The following is a 20,030-nucleotide window of genomic DNA, read 5'->3' on the forward strand; positions in this document are numbered from 1 at the left end:
CCTCCGGAGGTGGTTTGGCCGATCAGATTGCAATCCATCTTCAATGCGTTTTGGGGGTACTGTACTTTCAAGTGATAAAACACAATCTGATTGCAATCTGATCACAGAAAACGCATGTTAGCGCCAGGTGTAAATGGCCTCCATGAGATGTCATTACTGCAATCCAGAAATGTTTTTGGTAACATGAAAGCGTGAAGCTTAATGGAATGTAAATATCAGTAGGCAATAGTGCATTGTGTCTTACTAGCCGGGTCGATACCAAGATGCCCCTAGTGGCCTAGTCAGAGCGTTTGACCATATCAGCAACTAAACTTCATCGTCCACAGTGATTATATTGAGTGTCGTGTTCTGAGAAGCAGTCAAACACATCAATTGGCTTTGAAAAATGTTTATTTTCTTGCTAACAGGTATCTTACTTTCCAGGCTTAGAACCAAATGTTCCTTCCAGTGAGGTTAATTTAGTTGGCGGACATGGTGTTCCTAATCCAGGAGTTGTAGTTGCAGACCTTGGCATAGACACCAGGCTTGTTCCTCTGGGCACAGCCGTAACCTCCAGGACACCACCACACCCTGCAGCTGACCGTTGCAACACCACGGGGCCACAGGAGTCACCCTGACGTGAGAAGAGGCAGACACCAGGGTGAGACGCAAGATGTTCGGTTCCACTTTGAAGTACAGTGTTTATTTGTATATTATAAGGATCCCCGTTAGCTGATGCCGAGCCCACCGCTAGTCTTCCTGGGCTCCAAGACATCGATACAAATGACATGACAAGACAGGCAATGGGGGAAAAAGAGAATGAAAGAAAAATTATTAATGGCAATGATGATGACTTTTGTTCCTACCCGGCAAGGTCCTTTCCTCCCTCAAGGAACCCAGTGCAGAACATGTTGGAGGTGACCTGTCCTGGGTAGGATCTCCTGCAGAACATGTTGGAGGTGATCTGTCCTGGGTAGGAGCTCCTGCAGCTGCTGTCACTCAGGATGGGGCGGGGCATCCAAGCACCTCAGGCGATCAGGGTAGTTGCCTAGAGGGGAAGGAGAGCATGTACAGTACTATATTATGCATTTTTGCCATCAGTTTCCAATACATTTTTTACCAAAATGCAGTGTTGGGCAAGTTACTTTCAAAATGTAATATACTACATATTACTAGTTACTTTAATTTGCAAGTAATACGTTACTTTACAATATTACTGTCTTGAGTAACTTGTCACTTATTACACTACTTTTGCATTAGAGTTTACATGTTTTCCTCATGTTTGTGTGGGTTTCCTCCGGGTGCTCCGGTTTCCTCCCACCATCAAGCAAGCACAATACAATTTTCGTTAGGAAATTTAGATATTCTAGTTATTATTATTAATAGTCATAGTGAGTAAACATGTTACAAACCAGGAATTCGTCTTTGTGCATTATGCAGCGGAGCAATCACAGGAATAGCAAACACAAAAGCAAAAATGACATTAGGAATCTTCAAATTATAAAGTGCAAAGTCCCTCAAAACAATATCTGCAACACAGTATTGTAATACTGTACTTTAATATTATTTTAATAACTAAACATGATATGCCCTATGTAATGTAATAATGAAATAACGGCCAGTGGTATTAGACATAACACATTTGAATGTGATTAAAAACGGGATTATACGGGGCAGTGATACCAGTCTGGCTAATCTATACGTTTTGCCTAACTTTGCTCGGTGCTGAACATATCCCCTTGGTGACGTCATCAGAAAGCGACCGTCTTCGGTTTGTGTATCGGCAGGTGAGCTAACCCACAGCTGCCATCAAATGATGTTTTGCTTTGGTTTAGCCTCTCGTGCGCTTATCATGAGGTAAGAAACACAACGTTGTCACCTTTGTACCCAGGTCTAGTGTGTTTATGTTGGCATTTCAGCTGGGCTTTGCAGCTTAACTTGGCCCTGCGGTAGCGAGAGAGCTAGTAGCTACATTGCAAGATCAGCACCTTAATGTATGCGGAATGCGCAACCATTGCGGATGTGGTGCAGAAAAAAAATGCGCATCGATGCGACAGAATACAGAGAGTCAACATGACCGCCGATCTATGAGCGAAGCTATTTAAATATACGAGCGACAGTGTTGTAAACAAAGTTGTGTTTTTGTTCTTGCATTTCAGCTGTTGGAGAGATCCCCTACCTGCTGGAAATCAGCTGACCGTTTAGATGCGGGCAGCAGCTTCAGCCTCTCCAGTTAGACACCTTGAACTTATTGCACTTAAGGCCCATGTGTTTCTATAAACATACCCATATCAATCAATGAAAATGCTAGAAATCCATCTAAATGCCTTTAGCTAGCCATACATGTCTCTCTTGACTAGGTGGTTTAATCAGGAACAGAATGAATGTATCTTTAACGAACCTTGCACAACTTTATTACTTGAATAATTTGACACAATGTTGAAAATCAAAGTACTTATTTACATTTCCCCTTAATGATATAGCTGTATATCTCATATGTAGTCTGTTTGCCACTAGTACCCTAAGCAGGCTCGTCATTTGATATCATGTGCTTAGCACTCGTATTAGACTTTGCAGTAAGTTCAATCACACCTCCATTGAACCTCCGTTCATGGGGCAGAACCGGTCAGTAACAGAATTGGCCCGTCGCCAGTCGGTTCTTCTGTAGACCCAGGCCTGGACTCATGACCGAGTACTACGAGGAGGGGGGGCTGCTGTATGAGCAATCACCTCCCATGCACATCAAGGTGGAGTCTCCGGAGGGACCCTTTGGAGGGGGAGTCTCAGAAGATGGCTTCCCCAGGGAGGACGACGACTCGGACGGCAGCTGCGACCAGAGCAGCGGATTACCCGGAGGACTCCCCTTCAACGTGGTAGTGGTGCACCCTAACATCATGGCGCCGGGCATGTCCTCGGACGACCTGTTGTCCATTGAACAAAGTAAGCCCATTATGTTCAACATCCGCATGTCCTCCTCGAGTTGCCCACCGCCCGGGTGGGGTCGTCAAAAGGGCCTTTCTGTGTGGAGTTTGCATGTTCTCCCCGTGCCTCCCGGGGGTTTCCTTCATATAGGAACCCCCTTCACCAAAAACATGCAATATCCTGGTTGCTAATGTGGTTCCTCCTCTGGTTGTTAAGGGCGCCTGTTTGGAGGGAGGGGAACTGGTTGGAATAGCGTGATCCTCCCACGTGCTATGTCCTACCAGTGAAGCTTCCCCTGTCAGGTGAAAAGAAGCGGCTGGCTGGCTAACTGCCCATGTCTCGGAGGAAGCATGGAGCCAGTTTTCGGCTCTCCCCAGATCGGCAGAGTGTGGAGCAGCAACCAGGATAAATAAATTAAAATGAGCACTAATGGGGGATAAAAATTAGATAAAAAATCGGGGGGGGGGGGCATTATGTTCAAGGCCATCATGAGAAACGACGCCAAGGCAACAATGTTGACATGAAAGATTATGGAAATATTTTATTCGCAGTGTACATAACCCCAGTTAGGATGGGTAATCAATCAAATTTAAGCTAAAGACTTTTAAAATAGTTTTAAATAGGGTGTATTTAGCGTCATAACAGCTCAAATAGTTTGGTAGCATCATCGCAATTGAGGAAAAAACGTGTCTTTAATGCTCTGATTGAGGCTTTTCTTGCCAAAATGTGTTAGTGCCGTGACTTGGTGTGTGCCACAAAACAGAGCCAAAAGTGCCTTAAAGGAAATGCAAGTATTGAATCTAGTCATTTATTTCCAATTTTGGATGTGCTACCTCTTTTTTTGAGTAGTCATATTGGATTGGATTAGAGTTATGTATGTATGTATTTATTTATTTTGCTTAGCACTCCACAAACTAGGGCATTCACAGACTAGTCGACTAGTAAAACCACTAGTCGACACTGTGCTTAGTAGTCGACTATTCTTTTTATTTTTTTTTATCTTTAAGAAAGAACATGAGGTATTTACACGACATACATGGACTATCATATCCCATATCCCCCACAAAGAACATCAAAACACAACAAAACAAAACAAGAAAACTGCATAAGATACACAATAATCCAAGAACAAACAAGACTATTGGACAAACAACCAAACAAAAACAATGCATTCAAAGTAAATACATAGATCTTGCCCTGTTGGCAGCTAGGAAATGCATAGCTTTAAATTGGAAAGCATCCAATCCCCCAGCTGTAGTTCACTGGTGGAATGAACTCTCAAGCTACCATACGTTGGATAACATTTACTACAAGAGCAAAGGCAGATTCTTAGACATCCCCAAAATATGGCAACCACATACAGAGTTTGACTTTAAGAACTTTTTACCCCAGTGTCATTAGGCTTATCAGGATAGGAGCTGAATGCATTGTTTTTGTTTGGTTGTTTGTCCAATTCTTTGTGGGGGATATGGGATATGATAGTCCATGTATGTCATGTAAATACCTCATGTTCTTTCTTAAAGATAAAAAAAAAAACGACTAGTCGACTAGTAAGATTCACTAGTCGTGAATGCCCTACCACAAACAACAATTCCCTCGGTGAGGTGCACTTCTCTGCCTCACACAGCACATTTAGCTTCACTTTCCTTTTTCTCTTTTTTTTCGGGTGGGGGGGCTATCTTCTCACCTCTTTCTCTGCAGACAGAGCGATGTCAGCAGCGTTGGCTGCCGGTGGCGCGGGTAAGAGGAAGAGTCGTTTCAGCGGGGCGGAGCTGGAGGTGTTGGTGTCAGAAGTCACCCGGTGCGAAGGGGAGCTGTTCGGCCCCGCGGGGAGGCTCCGGCGACGGGAGAGAGAGCGCATCTGGGCGGGGATCCTGGAGAGAGTCAACGCCGTGTCCAGAGTGCCGCGGACCCTTCGAGAAGTGAAGAAGCGCTGGGACGACTTGAAGAGACGCAACGGGGGCAGGTTGGCGGACGCCCGCCACCGCACCTGTTACCTGCCGTCCAGCCGAGGGGCGTCGATGCTCGGACGGACATCCCAGTCGAGCCCGAGGCTTCAACACACCAGGCACCAAAAGCAAAGCGCCAGACCGAAGGCCTGTTTCCCGTGCTTCACTGACTCTGATCCAGGTACAAAAAAAATCAGTTGTCTTAATTGCCCTGCTGTTTTTCTTTGTAGGTTTGTATGAGTGTAGGTGTGACTGTTTATATACACTCACTCACCCATCACTTTATTAGGAACTAGGGCTGGGTATCGCCACTGACTTCCCGATACGATTCCGATACACAAGGTCCCAAGTCGATACGATTTCCGATACGATTCGATATCGATATTTTAGTTACATTACCAGTTTTGCTTTGATAATGGAAGAGATTCTCAAAGAACTAATGCTGTAAATTGTACAAGGAACCTTCTAACCTGGTGCATTATTAAACAATATTAATGTTTACATTAAGAATTGACCATAAAGAAAGCAGTTACATCATGTAATTCTTTTTAATTTAAACATGACCAACATAGTCATTCAACATCTTATCTTTCTTTCCAGTCTTCTGTCTCTTTCTTTACAGTCTTCTGTGAGAAGCCAAACAAATTTAGAGCTGTAGAGAGCTCCAGGAACGAGTCCGGAAATCATCGATGCTAACAGCCCTGGTTCTTCACAGTTTTCGCCTATGGGAGTTTTGAATGGGTTTTTGGCGCGATGCTTCTAATAATCTCTCTGGGCAATGCTGGCTTAATCAAACGCGAACCAGTGTTTAGTAACATCATCTTCACACATGAAGACCACTTTTATGAGTTTTGAAGCTTTTATGTGCCGTTAAAAGGGTCTCTAGCTAGCAAACGGCTAAATGAGACTACAATGTCGACGTGGATATTATACGTCATCACGAGTGAACGCGGAAATTCTTTCTCTCGCAATCAATGCGTGGACGCCTATGCGACACTGTGTGTAGTTCTGGATTAGCTTAGCACGAGCTTTTTACCTCTAGGGCTCGCAGTTACGCTTCAAAACTCATGAAAGTGGTCCTCATGTGTGAAGATTATCCCGCTGAACCTTGGTTCGCGTTTGATTAAACTTGCGTTGCCCACAGACATTATTTGAAGCATCGCGCCAAAATCCCATTCAAAAATCCCATAGACAGAAACAGTGAAGAACCAGGAAGTTCGGGACTTCCGCATTCAGCCTACAAAAATACATCATCCCTGGAGCTCTCTATACATAAAGTATAAATGCTTTGTAAATCAAATTAAATACAGCTCACAAACATTATAGTGCAAACCGATTTGAGGTCTGTACATCTGGTGCATGCACAATGCACATGTAGCCTACAGTATTTATGTTTTTGTTTCAACTACAAACATAAATAAACGTCAACTTGAAACTATGTTTTAACTACCACACACAGCCTATAATATTATAGCCTATGTTTATTAAAAAAAAAGGTAAAATGCATTTTAAAATATCGATACTGGGATTTATGTATCGATACTTGTTCCTTCACATGAATATCGATTCAATATGGATATATCGATTTTTTTAACCCAGCCCTAACGTGTTGTGCTATGCTTTTCTACTCACCACAGTTGTAAAGAGGTTATCTGAGTTACTGTAGCCTTTCTGTCAACTCCAACCACACACGTGACACACACAATGTTTTTTTCCCCCTCGCCAAACCTTTGCCTACATTTGGAGTGCTATTTAGCCACCTTGCTGACAAGCTAGCATGACATGGTTGGTATCAATCGATGCCTGAGGTCTTCTAGTTTCATATGATACCAGAAGCTTCACTCTGCCCTGGCAGAAAACACCAGGTGGTGCCGTGGTCCACGGACCACAGTATGGGGACCACTGCTCTAGAGCAGAGGTTCTCAAATGTTTTTCAGACAAGGACCCCTTCTAAGATAGAAAATATACCGGGCGGGGACCCCTCATTCTGATTTGTGATTTTGCGCTAAGCTTAATTGTTTCCATGATAGGTTTGTTAGATTCAAATGTAATCCATGAACCATTTTAGATTTAAAGCATGAAACATTTTCGTTGAACTATGAAGCTTTTTGCACACACAAAAATAAATAAATAAATCCTGAAAACCTTTCGCGGACCCCCTGGCAAAGTGCCACGGACCCCCATTTGAGAACCACTGCTCTAGAGACTGTTGTGTCTGGAAAATCCCAGGACATCAGCAGTTTCAGAAATACTCAAAAGCAGCCTGTCCGTCTGGCACCAACAGCCATGTCAAAGTCACTGGCCCTGCTGTTCAGACCTGTCTCATCCGTCTTAAGCGATCTGATCTCAAGTGAACAGCTCTAAGAACGTCTGTTCACACCTGGCATTAGAATGCGTCCGGAGTGATCGGATGTCACTTGCCCACTATGCAAATAAAGGTGGTGATGTTTGTAACCTGCGGGAGGCAGCAGTGCAGTGCATGCCTCGTCTGACGGAGTTACTATAGGAATGATGGAATGATCATAGAAACAACTATTTTTAGCATGGCATGTCATGATCTTACGTTGCCCGTTATTACGTAGACTGCAGTGGTTCCCAAACGGGGGTCCGGGGACCCCCAGGGGTCCGTGGCACTTTGCCAGGGGGTCCGCGAAAAGTTTTCAGGAAAATAAAAATAAAAACTTTTTTTTTTTTGCAAAAGCTTCATAGTTCAACAAAGATATTTTATGCTTAAATCTAAAATGGTTCATGGATTACATTCTAATCTAACAAACCTATCAATTTAAAAGTCGAGCACGTTACCGTGGAAACAATTAAGCTTAGCCCAAAATCACAAATCAGAATGAGGGGGTCCCCGGTATATTTTCTATCCTGTAAGGGGTCCTCGACTGAAAAACATTTGAGAACCTCTGACGTAGAGGACGTCAGTTCTGAGTAGGCGGTCCTTCGATGTTGTTTTTAACCTATCGCTGAGGACGTCTCTGCTGTCATACAAACATGTTGATGTATAACCGGTGTTTCCCCTTCTATTGTGGCAGGTTGCCACCCGCCATGCTCAAAATATGTTCTGCTGCTGAAAAAATGCGCAGATTTTTTTCTTTATTAATTGCATGCTATTTTAGTGGGGCTCAAAACAGCACCTATAGGTCGCTTCCGGAAAGAAGCGCCAAAATTGGCACAAATACTCCTTGTGGACTGTTATTTTGATAAAAGTAACTGGCCACGCAGAAATTTTATTTTTTCCAAGATGGCCACCATTTCCAGCCTGAAAACACTATTTTGGGGGCAACTTTGGGTAGAATTTTCCAATATGAATGATCTTGTTATCAAACCATACATTTATGACCACAGAGAAGCCAGATTTATTCCATGAAAATTTCAAAATGGCTGCCATTTTAAAGATGGCTGCCATTTCAGCCATTTTTACCATAAGATTTCACTGTCCAGGGCGATTTTGATGATTCTGGTGTCAAATGACAGGTTTTTAACTATGGAAATATCAAAATTATACATCAGAAATGATTTGTATATCTCCTTTTGCCATTTACTCTGCATAAATTTTCAAAGTAATGTGAAAATATGCATAAACAACAGTATTTTAGAGATTTAGTATTTTAGAGTAAATGGTAAAAGGAGATATACAAATGATTTCTGATGTATAATTTTGAAATTTCCATAGTTAAAAACCTGTCATTTGACACCAGAATCATCAAAATCGCCCTGGACAGTGAAATCCTATGGTAAAAATAGCAGAAATGGCAGCCATCTTTAACATGGCAGCCATTTTGAAATTTTCATGGAATAAATCTGGCTTCTCTGTGGTCATAAATGTATGGTTTGATAACAAGATCATTCATATTGGACAATTCTACCCAAAGTTGCCCCCAAAATAGTGTTTTCAGGCTGGAAATGGTGGCCATCTTGGAAAAAAAAAAAAAATCTGCGTGGCCAATTACTTTTATCAAAATAACAGTCCACAAGGAGTATTTGTGCCAATTTTGGCGCTTCTTTCCAGAAGCGACCTAAAGGTGCTGTTTTGAGCCCCACTAATGGTAAAAATAGCTGAAATGGCAGCCATCTTTGAAATGGCAGCCATTTAGAAATTTACATGGAACAAATCTGGCTTCTCTGTGGTCATAAATGTATGGTTTGATAACAAGATCATTCATATTGGACAATTCTACCAAAAGTTGCCCCCAAAATAGTGTTTTTGGGGCGGGAAATGGCGGCCATCTTGGAAAGATCGAGATTTCTGCGTGGCCAGTTACTTTTATCAAAATAACAATCCACAAGGAGTATTTGTGCAAATTTTGGCGCTTCTTTCCGGAAGCGACCTATTTTACATTGAAAGTGCATTTTTTGAGCCCCACTATTTCTGCCGAGACGCACCATAATGATAGAAGTGACACAAAGGCAGAGGGGGTCAGTTGAGTAGGCAGTCCTTCAATGAGTCCTGAGGAAGCATTGCATTCACACACACACAAACATAAGAATGTGGCCACATGCAGCCCAGACCACCTCCAAATGTGGTGTGAGCGATCAGATCTCAATGCGTCTTGGGTGCGTTCACACCTGTACTTTACTCGGAACTTTACAGGTGTACAGGTGTTCCTAGTAGAGTACAGCAGGGAGAATGTTTTTATTGTAGGCTTACCCAGAAGTCCCTGCACTTCCTGGTTCTTACGTATCAATTTGAATGGGGGTTTTGTATGGGGATTTTGGTTAAATGCATGAAATAAGGTCTGGTTAACAAAAGTTTATGAAACAGCAAAGTTTGTGTTCAGCAACATCATCTTCAATAGAGACACTGCATGAAATAGGCCACGCCCATCACGGGGGAAAAGCTCCGTTCATTTCCACACACCAGCGTCGTTTTCCTTGAATTAAACATAGCTAAAAGCTGTTGTGTGGTGGGGCTGCGCAGACAACAAATGTAAAAAATGGCCAGTTAAAATTTTGTCGTACTCCTGAGCAAAACAAGGAAGCCATTGAGAATTGGCGAGAAGAAAAATGTGGATCTAGCTGTCAAGGAAGTAAGTTGGAGTGTTCATCTTCCGTATATACGATCTTTTTGTGCAACACGCAACCATGCACACGACATAGGAGAACGCCAGGATTGGAGGGGGGGTTTCTTTTTCCCCCCGTCTTGGGCGTGGCTTCTGAATGATGACGCATTACGCAGTGTCTCTATAATGAGGACCACTTTTATGACTTTGGAAGCGTTTTCTGAAAATCACCTTTAAAAATATGCATTTACTCCGAAAATCATAAAAGCGGTCCTCATTTGTGAAGATTATCCTGCTCAACGCAAACTTCGCTGTTTCATTTCATTCATTTAACTGAAATTCCCATACAAAAATCCCGTTCACTTTTACACGTAAGAAGTTGAAGTGCTAACGTCCAGGTCTTGCGGACCCATTTCTGCACTACTCTATAAAGTGATTGGTGAGTATACCAGTACAATACAGTATGTATGGCTACATTTGATTCCCCCAGCAGTGCTGGGTTCCAACAGTTATTAAATATATGTTCTGCTTATGGTGTCAGATTTGACGTTAAATACAATGCTAAAAAGAGTGTTGTCATGATCTGTAGAACAAAGGGAGACACGGATCTCACTTTTCCTGCTTTTTATTTGTCAGATAATGTTCTGTCTGTTTGTGATCAAACAAAATATCTGGGTCACTTCATCACTGACCAAATGTCTGATGATGAGGACATGTATAGACAGCGGCGTGTGCTATATGGGCAGGCTAACATGCTGGTCAGGAAATTTCATTCATGTTCTGATGATGTAAATATCAACCTTTTCAGAGCCTACTGTACCCCCATTTATACTGCCCCCCTGTGGGTGAACTTCAAAAAAGCGAGCCAACATAAGCTTTAAGTTGCATATAACGATTGTATGCGGATTCTGATGAAAAAACCTAGGTGGAGTAGTGCAAGTGACCTGTTTTGTAAGGCAGGAGTCTACACTTTTCAGGCCCTCCTTAGAAACCTAATGTACAAATTTATCGGCAGACTAAATGTGTCCCAGAATGCCATCATAGTACTGCTAACCAACCCTGTGTTTAGTGCTGTGAGATACAACTCACGAATGTGGTCCTATTGGTATAGGTGCATTCTATAGATCTTAATTCTTGTGTTTTATTTTTCTTAAGTGTTGTTCATGTATGTGTTTTTCTATGGACCTTGTGTCTGATAATAAAAGTTGATTGATTGATTGAAAGGCTAATTATTTTTCCTTCTCTCTTTTTTTTTTAGCAGTTGGAGGAGGGGAAGGATCAGAGAGAGACGGTTTGGAGAAAGACGAGGACAATCCTGAACGCGAGCGAGAGGTGGGAGAGCCAGAGTGCGAAGCGGCCGAGAACAGCATTGAGGACAAACTGGGGTTAGGACTGGGTCTGGGCATCGGAGCGCCCCCTCCGTCAGAACGCTGGCTCCCTCCTTCGCCCCTCTACAGCGCTCCTTTCCTCAATGGCAGCCCCCAGCCCAGTCCTCAGCCGTCGCTCGGAGCCCAGCAGGGTCCCCTGGAGGCTCCGCCGCGCGGCTCCTGGCTGGAGGAGGAGCTCCGGGGGCTCGGGGAAGCCGCCCTCCAGCTGGGGGACCGCGTGGAGAAGAGCCTGCGGGAGTTCGGGGACGGGTTCCGGCACGACATGCGAACGCTCGTCGCCTCCCAGGAGGCGCTCGCGGTCAGCCTGCAGCAAAACAATGTGCTCTTGCAAAGGCTTTTAGGGGTGCTGGAGGCGCAGCAGCAACAGCCACCGCAACATCGTGTTCAACAACAGCCACACCAACAGTCACAACCATCCCAACAGCACATACCACCGCCACAACAGGCTCAGCAGCAGCTACAACCGATCGAGCCACAGCAGCAGCAGCAACCGCAGCAGCAACGGATCGATCCACCACCAGAGCAACCGCAGCTACAACATCAGCCTCATGTAGTACCGCAACAGTCACAAGAGCACCAGACGCAGCAGCCGCCGGTCGATCAGCGTTTAAATAATCAGTCGGCCGGAGCGGTGGCGTCGGCGCAATCGTCGCCGGAGACACACGGTACTTTCCCCCCCGATCCGCCCGCAGACATGAACGGAACTGTGCCGAGGCCGCGGCGAGGAAGACCCGTCGATCACAGGCGTCGAAGACGGCGTTGAGGCGGAAACGACTTCACAAAATACTTGAAGAACACATTGCGCTTATTTATTTTCCGTTTCGACGTCCGATTTGAAATTAAAGCTCTTTTTCTATTGACAATGTTTCGGTAAAGAATACACTGTCGACTGGGAGTTTTTTCGGAGTGTGTCGCTTTCCACTCCATCTCAGACTTTTTTCTTTGGAGAACACAAGTCAGTGGATAAGAAACTCAAAACACACGAGATAATAGTGATGGCCTTAACATTAGCTTGGTTCCTCCGAAATACATAGTCTTGTGCTCATAAACTCAGACTTCCTGAAAAGCAGTTATGTGGAGTGACTAACTTCACCCATGAGACTCCATTCCCCAGTCAACAACGTTTATGCATGTCATTGTACATGCTTTGCAGCTGATGTTCCTCCTAGTTCAGTACTGTGAAGGCTAGACTAATTACATTCGTCATGAAATACTTGTAATCTCTCCAGCTGTTACCATATGTTATAGTAGCGGTATATAGCTATTGTAATTACCTGCAAATGTATGCTTGTGGTTCGTTAACAGTTTCTTGGTACACTGTACATATTTCCTGGCCCCAGTTGGACAATAAAGTAGATTGTGTTCTGTTCAGTGCGTTTTGAAACAAACGTGATAAATCTTACAAAAATACCAGTTTTTGGCAAATAAATGACCATACACTTCCAAAGGGTTAGGGCAGTGATACTCAACTTGCGGCCCGCGGGCTCCCTGTATGGCCCGCCATGGAATTGCATTTTTTTTTTTTTTTACAGTGCACCTGAACGCAACATGCAACATACCCACCGAATAAGTGTCCAAATGTTCATGTCATTCTGGCCAATACTCCACTTCTGTTCTAGCATTTCAGTCTGGAATATGGAATATCTTTCAATAATCTATGATTTAGCTGCTAAATTGTCAAATACTGCCATCTGCTCGCTACCCAGGCACTTATGTATGTACTTAACCTAACTAACTTAACCTAACTAACTATCCGGTGTGCACAACATTGTCAGACTAAACTCCAGCTGACACCCCAAAAACCTACAATCTGCTACAGAAAAATGTATAATATTTGTTTATTAACTGGCCCCTGGCCTTCTATCATTTCACGAAAGTGGCCCCCGGGCAAAGCAAGTTGAGTATCCCTGGGTTAGGGTTATGCATTGCAGTAGGCTTTAGGTTTTCATGTCTCTGGTGAAATTGATAAAGCATACATCAGTATGTATAGGGCTATTTATTATCATCTTGCATGCAGTAAGGTTGATGTGTACGTAAATCATTGCAAACAAACACAATGGCCATAATCTGCATACAGTTTTGCACAACTTATATTTTGTAGATGGCTATTGTTCCGCTGAAATGTATTAACTAAACTTTAATAAAGTCAGACATTGGCTACAAATAAATCCATTTGATCGGTCGTGGATTTGTCACATAGTGAATTAATAGTAAAACGTATAAATTGATGACTATTACAAAACTATGTGGGAGCTACATCAGTGATTCCCAACCAAGGGGGGCGTTTAGCCCTAGGGGTACTTGAGCAGCTTGCAGCGGGTACTTGGAAAGATTGGGAATTACAATTTATTTACAAAATGATAAAAACAAGATTCAAAGTAATTTCATAGGCCCATCTTGGTAAAACTAATGGCTTTTTCAATTGAAAACTGTCATAATTGTATTTTCATTTCATAATCAGATCAGATGTGTTAGAGAGGATTCAAGGATTCTTCTTCTTCTATTGTTTTATGGCGGTTGGCAAACAGCTTTTTGTGCATTACCGCCACCTACTGGAGACAAAAAGGATTGGGAACCACTGGGCTACATAAGTGACTGTTGCTAGACAGGTCGTCTGCTGCCACTCTTGCACTGCTCTACAGGAAGGAAGTGCTACACAACATGCTAAAACCATGGATATTTATGGATATATGAGGGTAAAACCCACCAGTAAGGGAAAAATAATAAAGGGGGTTAACAATATGTGAGTGTTTTGTCTACAGAACAGCAAATTCACAAGAAAGGTGTTAAGAATGTTGCACTTTGAAAAACCTTGGATCACCTTGGATCTTTTATTCTGAAGGTGTTGACCGGAAGTTCGGTTTATTTTTCTGGCTAGGCTTCTAGGCTAGGATGATACTGTGCTCGTGCTAGAGACAAGGGGGTTGTTGCATGGGTGAAACATGGCCGCTGTAGACCCGCTGGAGTCTCCGAAACGGCAGAAATCCCCTCCTGTCGAGGAGGTGGTGGAAGAATCACCAGGGGAAGAAAGGACCGACACGGAAACGACAAAATCCGCCGACAGCCCCACCGATGGACGCGATGGCGCTGTTGATAACGACGGCGATCGTGCTGCCAGGCTTTCGGTTCCTCCTGCCGGAGGATCTGACACGAGATGGAACGTTAATGCGCTGGAAGAGGAGCCCAAATCGAAACCTACAATGGCCCGCAACACCGAGGCGGCTAGCGGCGTTCAGCGGAGCTTCGACTGGTCCGACACGGAAGACGACGATGACGGTTTGCAAACGCGCAAGGAAGCAATCGGGAACTATGGTAATGCTAATAATGTTGTTTCAGTGTACTGTATTTATACTAGCTTTAGCTTCCATGCTAACGTTAGCCGTAGCTCTCACTATAACGTTACCGCTTTAATGTTAACCCATCAGCTACTGGGAGTAACTTTAGTTTCCGTATTCGAGGAAAACATAGTTCACGTGATATAAACAAACCTCCGCCTAAATGGTTATATTATTATTATTATTATTATTATTATTATTATTATTATTATATGTATTAACATACCGACAGGTTATCAGTGATCGTTCTCAACCTTTCATAATAGGACCTCTAACTTAGCGTTGGCACACATTTGCCACAGACCCTCATCTGATGAAATATTTGTCTCTCAGACCAAATCTGACAATATTTTGCATTGTAGCTATAGGATTTTGTCTAGTCTCATGACTATCTGTATTGTAATAGGTAACGTTAGAGATATAACAATGAAACTACTGTATATGATGAAAACAGCAATTCTTCTGCATTGTATTCACTTCTTGTAAATGAAATAATGAAGTTAAACAAGTCATGTTTGTCATTGTTGTGGTCCCCGGAGACCACGTTGAGAACCACTGTATGTACTGTATTAGGTGACCGAAATATCTTACCCTCAGGCTCTTCTAAATTTCGTGTCAACACTGCAGTTGTAAGAGAGCCCTCTCATCGACCATAGGATTTTCGTTAGACAATCTGTGTTGGGCATTAAACTCACCTTATTTCTGCACTTTGAAGTCACAGGTAGGGTCGGGTGGGGCAAACTAATTATATCGGAAGCCTAGTTGCGGAAAAAAGTGAGCTGTTCTTTTTTTTAAGACAAAGTTTGACGAGAATCACCGAGTTGCCTGGAAACATAGTCCAGAGGCATACACACACACAGCGCACTGGCATAATTTTGTCTTGTACATACATTCTACAATGCATTTAGACAGACCAACTAGGCTTCCGATATAATTAGTTTGCCCCACCCAACCCTACCTGTGACTTCAAAGTGCAGAAATAAGGTGAGTTTAATGCCCAACACAGATTGTCTAACGGAAATCCTATGGTCGATGAGAGGGCTCTTCCAACTGTATTGTTAACATGAAATTTAGAAGAGCCTGAGGGTAACGACATATCAGAAACCACTGATAGGTTGCTTATTGCTCATTAATAGTAAAACATATTATTATCATGATCTTTTCTCCTCTAGACCACAAGACTGATGTGGAGAATGCCGAGGTGCAGCCATCTCCTGTAGACCACAATAATGACGTGGAGAAACCCAAGGTACAGCCAGATACACCTGTTGAAGCTATCTCTGATGCCGATGCGCAAGAGATTCGCAAAGAAAAGTCACGTTCTGACGAGAAGAGCCCCGCAAAGGATGTGGGCGACAAACGGGTGGAAGATGTTGACGGGATAGAGGAAGTGGAAGATGACGGCGATGATGAAGATGCAGGTAGAGTGGAGGAAGCCGATACATCTGCTAAACCCAAAAGGTGGGGTCTGCAGTGCAGGGAGTGCGGGATGAGGTTCACCCGACGCGAGATGCTGAATCTTCACCGTCACGTCCACGCGCACGAGGACGAGCTGACCGTCCTCACCTGTAAAGAATGCGGCCTCACCTTTCAACACCGCAGCAGCCTCATCAAACATCGGAATGAGCATAAAGCGAAGGAGGAGCAAGTCGTAACTCCAAAGAAGGACGTACACACGAGGGATGACAGTATGACGACGGATAACCGATGTAAGTGTGCCCAGTGTAAGAAGATTTTCCCTACGGTGGCTAAGCTGCGGGACCACAACTGCAACAGCATCCCCGAAAAGCCTTTCCACTGCCCCCTGTGCCGCCAGGAGTTCCAGTTCAAGATCTCCGTCACCAAGCACATGCAGTTCCACTCGCTGGAGAACGTCGTGACGTGCCAAGAGTGCGGCCAGACGTTCCCCAGCACCGCGGCCCTGCGCGTCCACCAGCGATGCCACAGCGCCCTGAAACCCTACGAGTGCGTCGAGTGCGGCATGGTCTTCAAACACTACTCCGTCATGGAGGACCACCGGCGCAAGCACGCGGAGAACATGCGCTCGCACCAGTGCAACGTCTGCGGCAAGACCTTCAAGTACAGCAGCCTCCTGCACCAGCATCAGTATCTGCACACGGGCCAGAAGCCCTTCCGCTGCACCGAGTGCGGGAAACATTTCGCCTTCGCCCAGAACATGAAGGCGCACTGCCGCCAGCATCGGCTGCACGAAAACAACAACAACAACCCCCTCTCCTCCGCCGAACAGCCCAGCAGCAAGCAGCCCGCCCCCCCTGTGCCCGCGCACGAGACGGCTAGCAAGCACGCCCCCGTGCCCGCGCACGAGACGGCTAGAGGACCGGGAAAGGAGAACGCAAACCAGGGCGAGGAACCCAAACGTGTCTTCAACTGTCCCCTTTGTCCACAGGTCTGCTTCACACCGGCTAACCTGAGAGCCCACATGCTGATTCACGAGGCGGAGTACGAGAAGATCGAGAGCAGAGCCCGGCTCGCCAATCAGGACGTCGAGAAGAAGACGACTAGTCACAAATGTCCGCACTGTCCGAGTATTTTTCACGGCGAGCAAAGTTTCTACGGACATTTGTTAAAAGCCCACAAGTCCATAGCGGACTATTTAGACAAGGTGAAGAAGACGATATCCGTGCGGAAATCTTCTCCGTTTGCGAGCGATAACGTGCAAGGGAAATGGAGGAGCGACACCGGAATAAGTATTAAGTCGTACAAGTGTCCCGAGTGCGGGAAGATGTTCCGGCACCGCTCGGTGTTAGAGTTGCACATGCGCATTCATTCCAAGGACAAGCCGTACCAGTGCCGAGTGTGCGGCAAGAGCTTTCGATTCAGCAGCTACCTGCAGCAACATCTCATCATCCACACGGGCAAGAAGCCGTACAAGTGTCCCGACTGCGGGAAGGACTTTGCCTTCCTTCAGAACATGAGGACCCATCAGAAGCTCCATCAAGAAAAACCGTACCGTTGCACGAACTGCCGTAAAGGCTACAGCGACGAGGCCCAACTTCAGCAGCACATGCTGTCCCATACCGGCGAGAAGCCCCATAAGTGTGACATCTGTGACAAGAGCTTTGGATTGGCTTATCTGCTCCGCGATCACATGAACACGCACACGGGAGAGAGACCCCATCGCTGCGAGGAGTGCCACAAAACCTTTTCCTGGTTCAGCAGCCTCCTGGTACATCAGAAAATCCACAATCGCAAGCGACAGGGGTTCAGCCACTATAATTCCTTTCCGGTGGGCACGAGGGTGAGGGGCAAGGGGAGGAGAGGGGGTCGGTTTGCGTGGGCCTGGCCTAGATCGGCGGGAGGAGGCTCGGCGATGGTCGCCTCTCAGCAGCTGCAGCCACCTCCTCCGTATCCATGTCCTACGCCGAGAGATGCCGAGTTGCACAGGCGGGCGGTCCAACCACACGCTCCCATGCTATCGCCTCGCGTGGACTTGCAAGGCAGACCGCAGAAGGAGCCGTGGCTGTCGGAGGCTCAACCTCCACCGGTCCAGTGGAAGGTGGACGGTGGGGAAGTCATGCCTGTTCCGCTGTCTGAGCAGCCTCAGCCACCACAGCAGACACTGTTTAATAGGCCACCGCAAGCAGGCCTACAGCAACACCTTCAGAAAAGCCAGGGCTGGATAGATGGCCCTTCGATATCTCAGTCTGGCCCGACCTCAGTTCAGAGTTTAGAGTCGTCGCACATGAAAGAGGCGTCGATCGTCGGCTCCCTTCCGGCGGCAAATAAATCCAGTCCGTCCCTCCTCGCGAGTGAGATCGAGCAGCACAGACAACAACCCAAGCCCGTGACTTGGAGCAGCACACCGCCAGCGCCCGTAGCACTAGCCTCCACTAGCTCTTTGCAACATCCGTTTCCCGTTTCCCCGGCCTACATGGAGGGGCCGGCACTTTGGAGCGTAAGACCGACTCCCGCCCACCTACTGGCGTCGACTTCGCAGAGCTCTCCGAACAAGCTCGGTCAAGAGCTTCAGCTGCCGAGATGGACGAGCAATCCTCAAGTAATAGCGCCGACTCTTAGCCAGCCGGAAAAGCCGTGGAACGGCTGTGAGCCGCAAAAACAGTGGATTTCAGGCTTAGCCGGTGCATCCACCTTAGCTCAAATAGACCAAAGCGGTGCCATGTCTGTTTCAACCGCTGTACCCCATGGGGTAGGTAGCACCACCTTGTGGGACTTAGGCATTCCAAAGACTATAAACCCCTCTGACCAATTAGGCGGCAATCAAGAATTTCAGCTGCAGCAAAGGCAGGTATCATCTGGCTGGGCCAACGTACAAAGTCAGACGTCCGCTCAGAAGGTTCCGATCTCGATACAGTACGAGCCTCACCGTTTTGCCCCGGGCATAGGAACGACGGTGTGGGGCTTCCAACCCACTCCGGTGGGTCCTCAAACCCTGCTCGCCGGGCAACTCAAACCAGGGAGTGGACCGGAGCTGCAGCATCAACCAACAATGGTAACGGGCACTCAAATAATCATAAATCAGCCTCCCTTTTACCCACCCCCACTCGCTCCGCTCCCCCCTCTCGCTTTGCCCGGCCCCCACCCTCTTCACTCTGTCGCAATCGGTGCACTTTCGAGACCGTCACCACACCCAAATATCTTTTTCACACCGCAGGCGGTCATGAGCGAGAGGCCGCCACACTTGTCACAGACCCTGTCGCTACCTCAGCTCGCCCCGCGGACAGAACCTCACAAAGTCGGAGCGCGTTTGCCCTTCGCCCCCGAACGGCTTCTTCAGTGCATGATATGCGGGTGTTCTCTTCCCCGGGAGGTGGATCTACAGATGCACTACCTGCAACATGCACAAGGAGAGATTTGACCAGTTTTACACTAGCAACAAAGTTTTTAGCTTTGTTTTGTTTTTAGAATTTCTGTCCCAGTTAGATCCTCATTTATTTGAACCTCAGGTGTCCAAATTTGACCAGTTAACTGGATGGGCATTATGAATGAAAAGATGTATGTGAAACTTTATTCAGTTTGGTTGTGCACAATTAATGGAATTAATGTTGTTATATATGCGATAGTCTTTCAGATCCACATTTAGACTGTAGACTGTTAATTGGAGTAGGAGGTGTATATTATGCATGTGCCATTGAATGAGTTTCACTGTCATTTTTAAATGCATTTAAGTTGTCAAAATATTTCACCGGTTTAAACGACTTCTGATGGGTGCAGATTAGTGTGGTTCTGCATTTCATTTATTACTAAAGAGGTTTATAGGTTTAGACGAGATGAGTACTTTTCTGTTCAGATGTCATAAACTATTTGAACTACTGTGTTTCTACATGTAGAGTATACAGTGTGCCTTTATCAGTACAGTCTGCATGTCTGATGTCTTGGTATTCTAGGCCTAGTTTGTGCTAAAGGTAGACTCAACAATGTGACCTCACACCCAATGTACAGAGCAACTTTTTCTAAGATAGTGTCAACAAA

General features: G+C 45.5%; 2 protein-coding genes and 1 pseudogene across 3 annotated transcripts; 2 read left to right on the top strand and 1 right to left on the bottom strand.

Moving 5' to 3' along the window:
* Nucleotides 1-458: 458 nt before the first annotated feature.
* LOC310800093 (trypsin-3 pseudogene) lies at nt 459-2,665 on the bottom strand (annotated as a pseudogene). The gene is made up of 3 exons: nt 2,614-2,665; nt 846-1,027; nt 459-613 (listed from the first exon to the last, which is right to left on the bottom strand). The product of its transcript is annotated as a trypsin-3 pseudogene (transcript).
* LOC310800203 (uncharacterized protein) lies at nt 2,664-12,713 on the top strand (the record flags this gene model as incomplete). Its single annotated transcript, XM_083662789.1, has 3 exons — nt 2,664-2,919; nt 4,603-5,031; nt 11,115-12,713. The coding sequence occupies 3 exons, from the start codon at nt 2,664-2,666 to the stop codon at nt 12,005-12,007; spliced, it is 1,578 nt and encodes a 525-aa protein (XP_083518915.1). The 3' UTR covers nt 12,008-12,713.
* Nucleotides 12,714-14,186: 1,473 nt separating this feature from the next.
* LOC310800094 (uncharacterized protein) lies at nt 14,187-20,021 on the top strand (the record flags this gene model as incomplete). Its single annotated transcript, XM_083662672.1, has 2 exons — nt 14,187-14,556; nt 15,752-20,021. 2 exons carry the CDS (start codon nt 14,187-14,189, stop codon nt 19,414-19,416), a joined length of 4,035 nt encoding a protein of 1,344 aa, XP_083518798.1. The 3' UTR covers nt 19,417-20,021.
* Between the last annotated feature and the right edge of the window lie 9 nt (nt 20,022-20,030).

Source organism: Poromitra crassiceps (assembly GCF_964638095.1).
Source record: "Poromitra crassiceps genome assembly, chromosome: 29".
NCBI lineage: Eukaryota > Metazoa > Chordata > Actinopteri > Beryciformes > Melamphaidae > Poromitra > Poromitra crassiceps.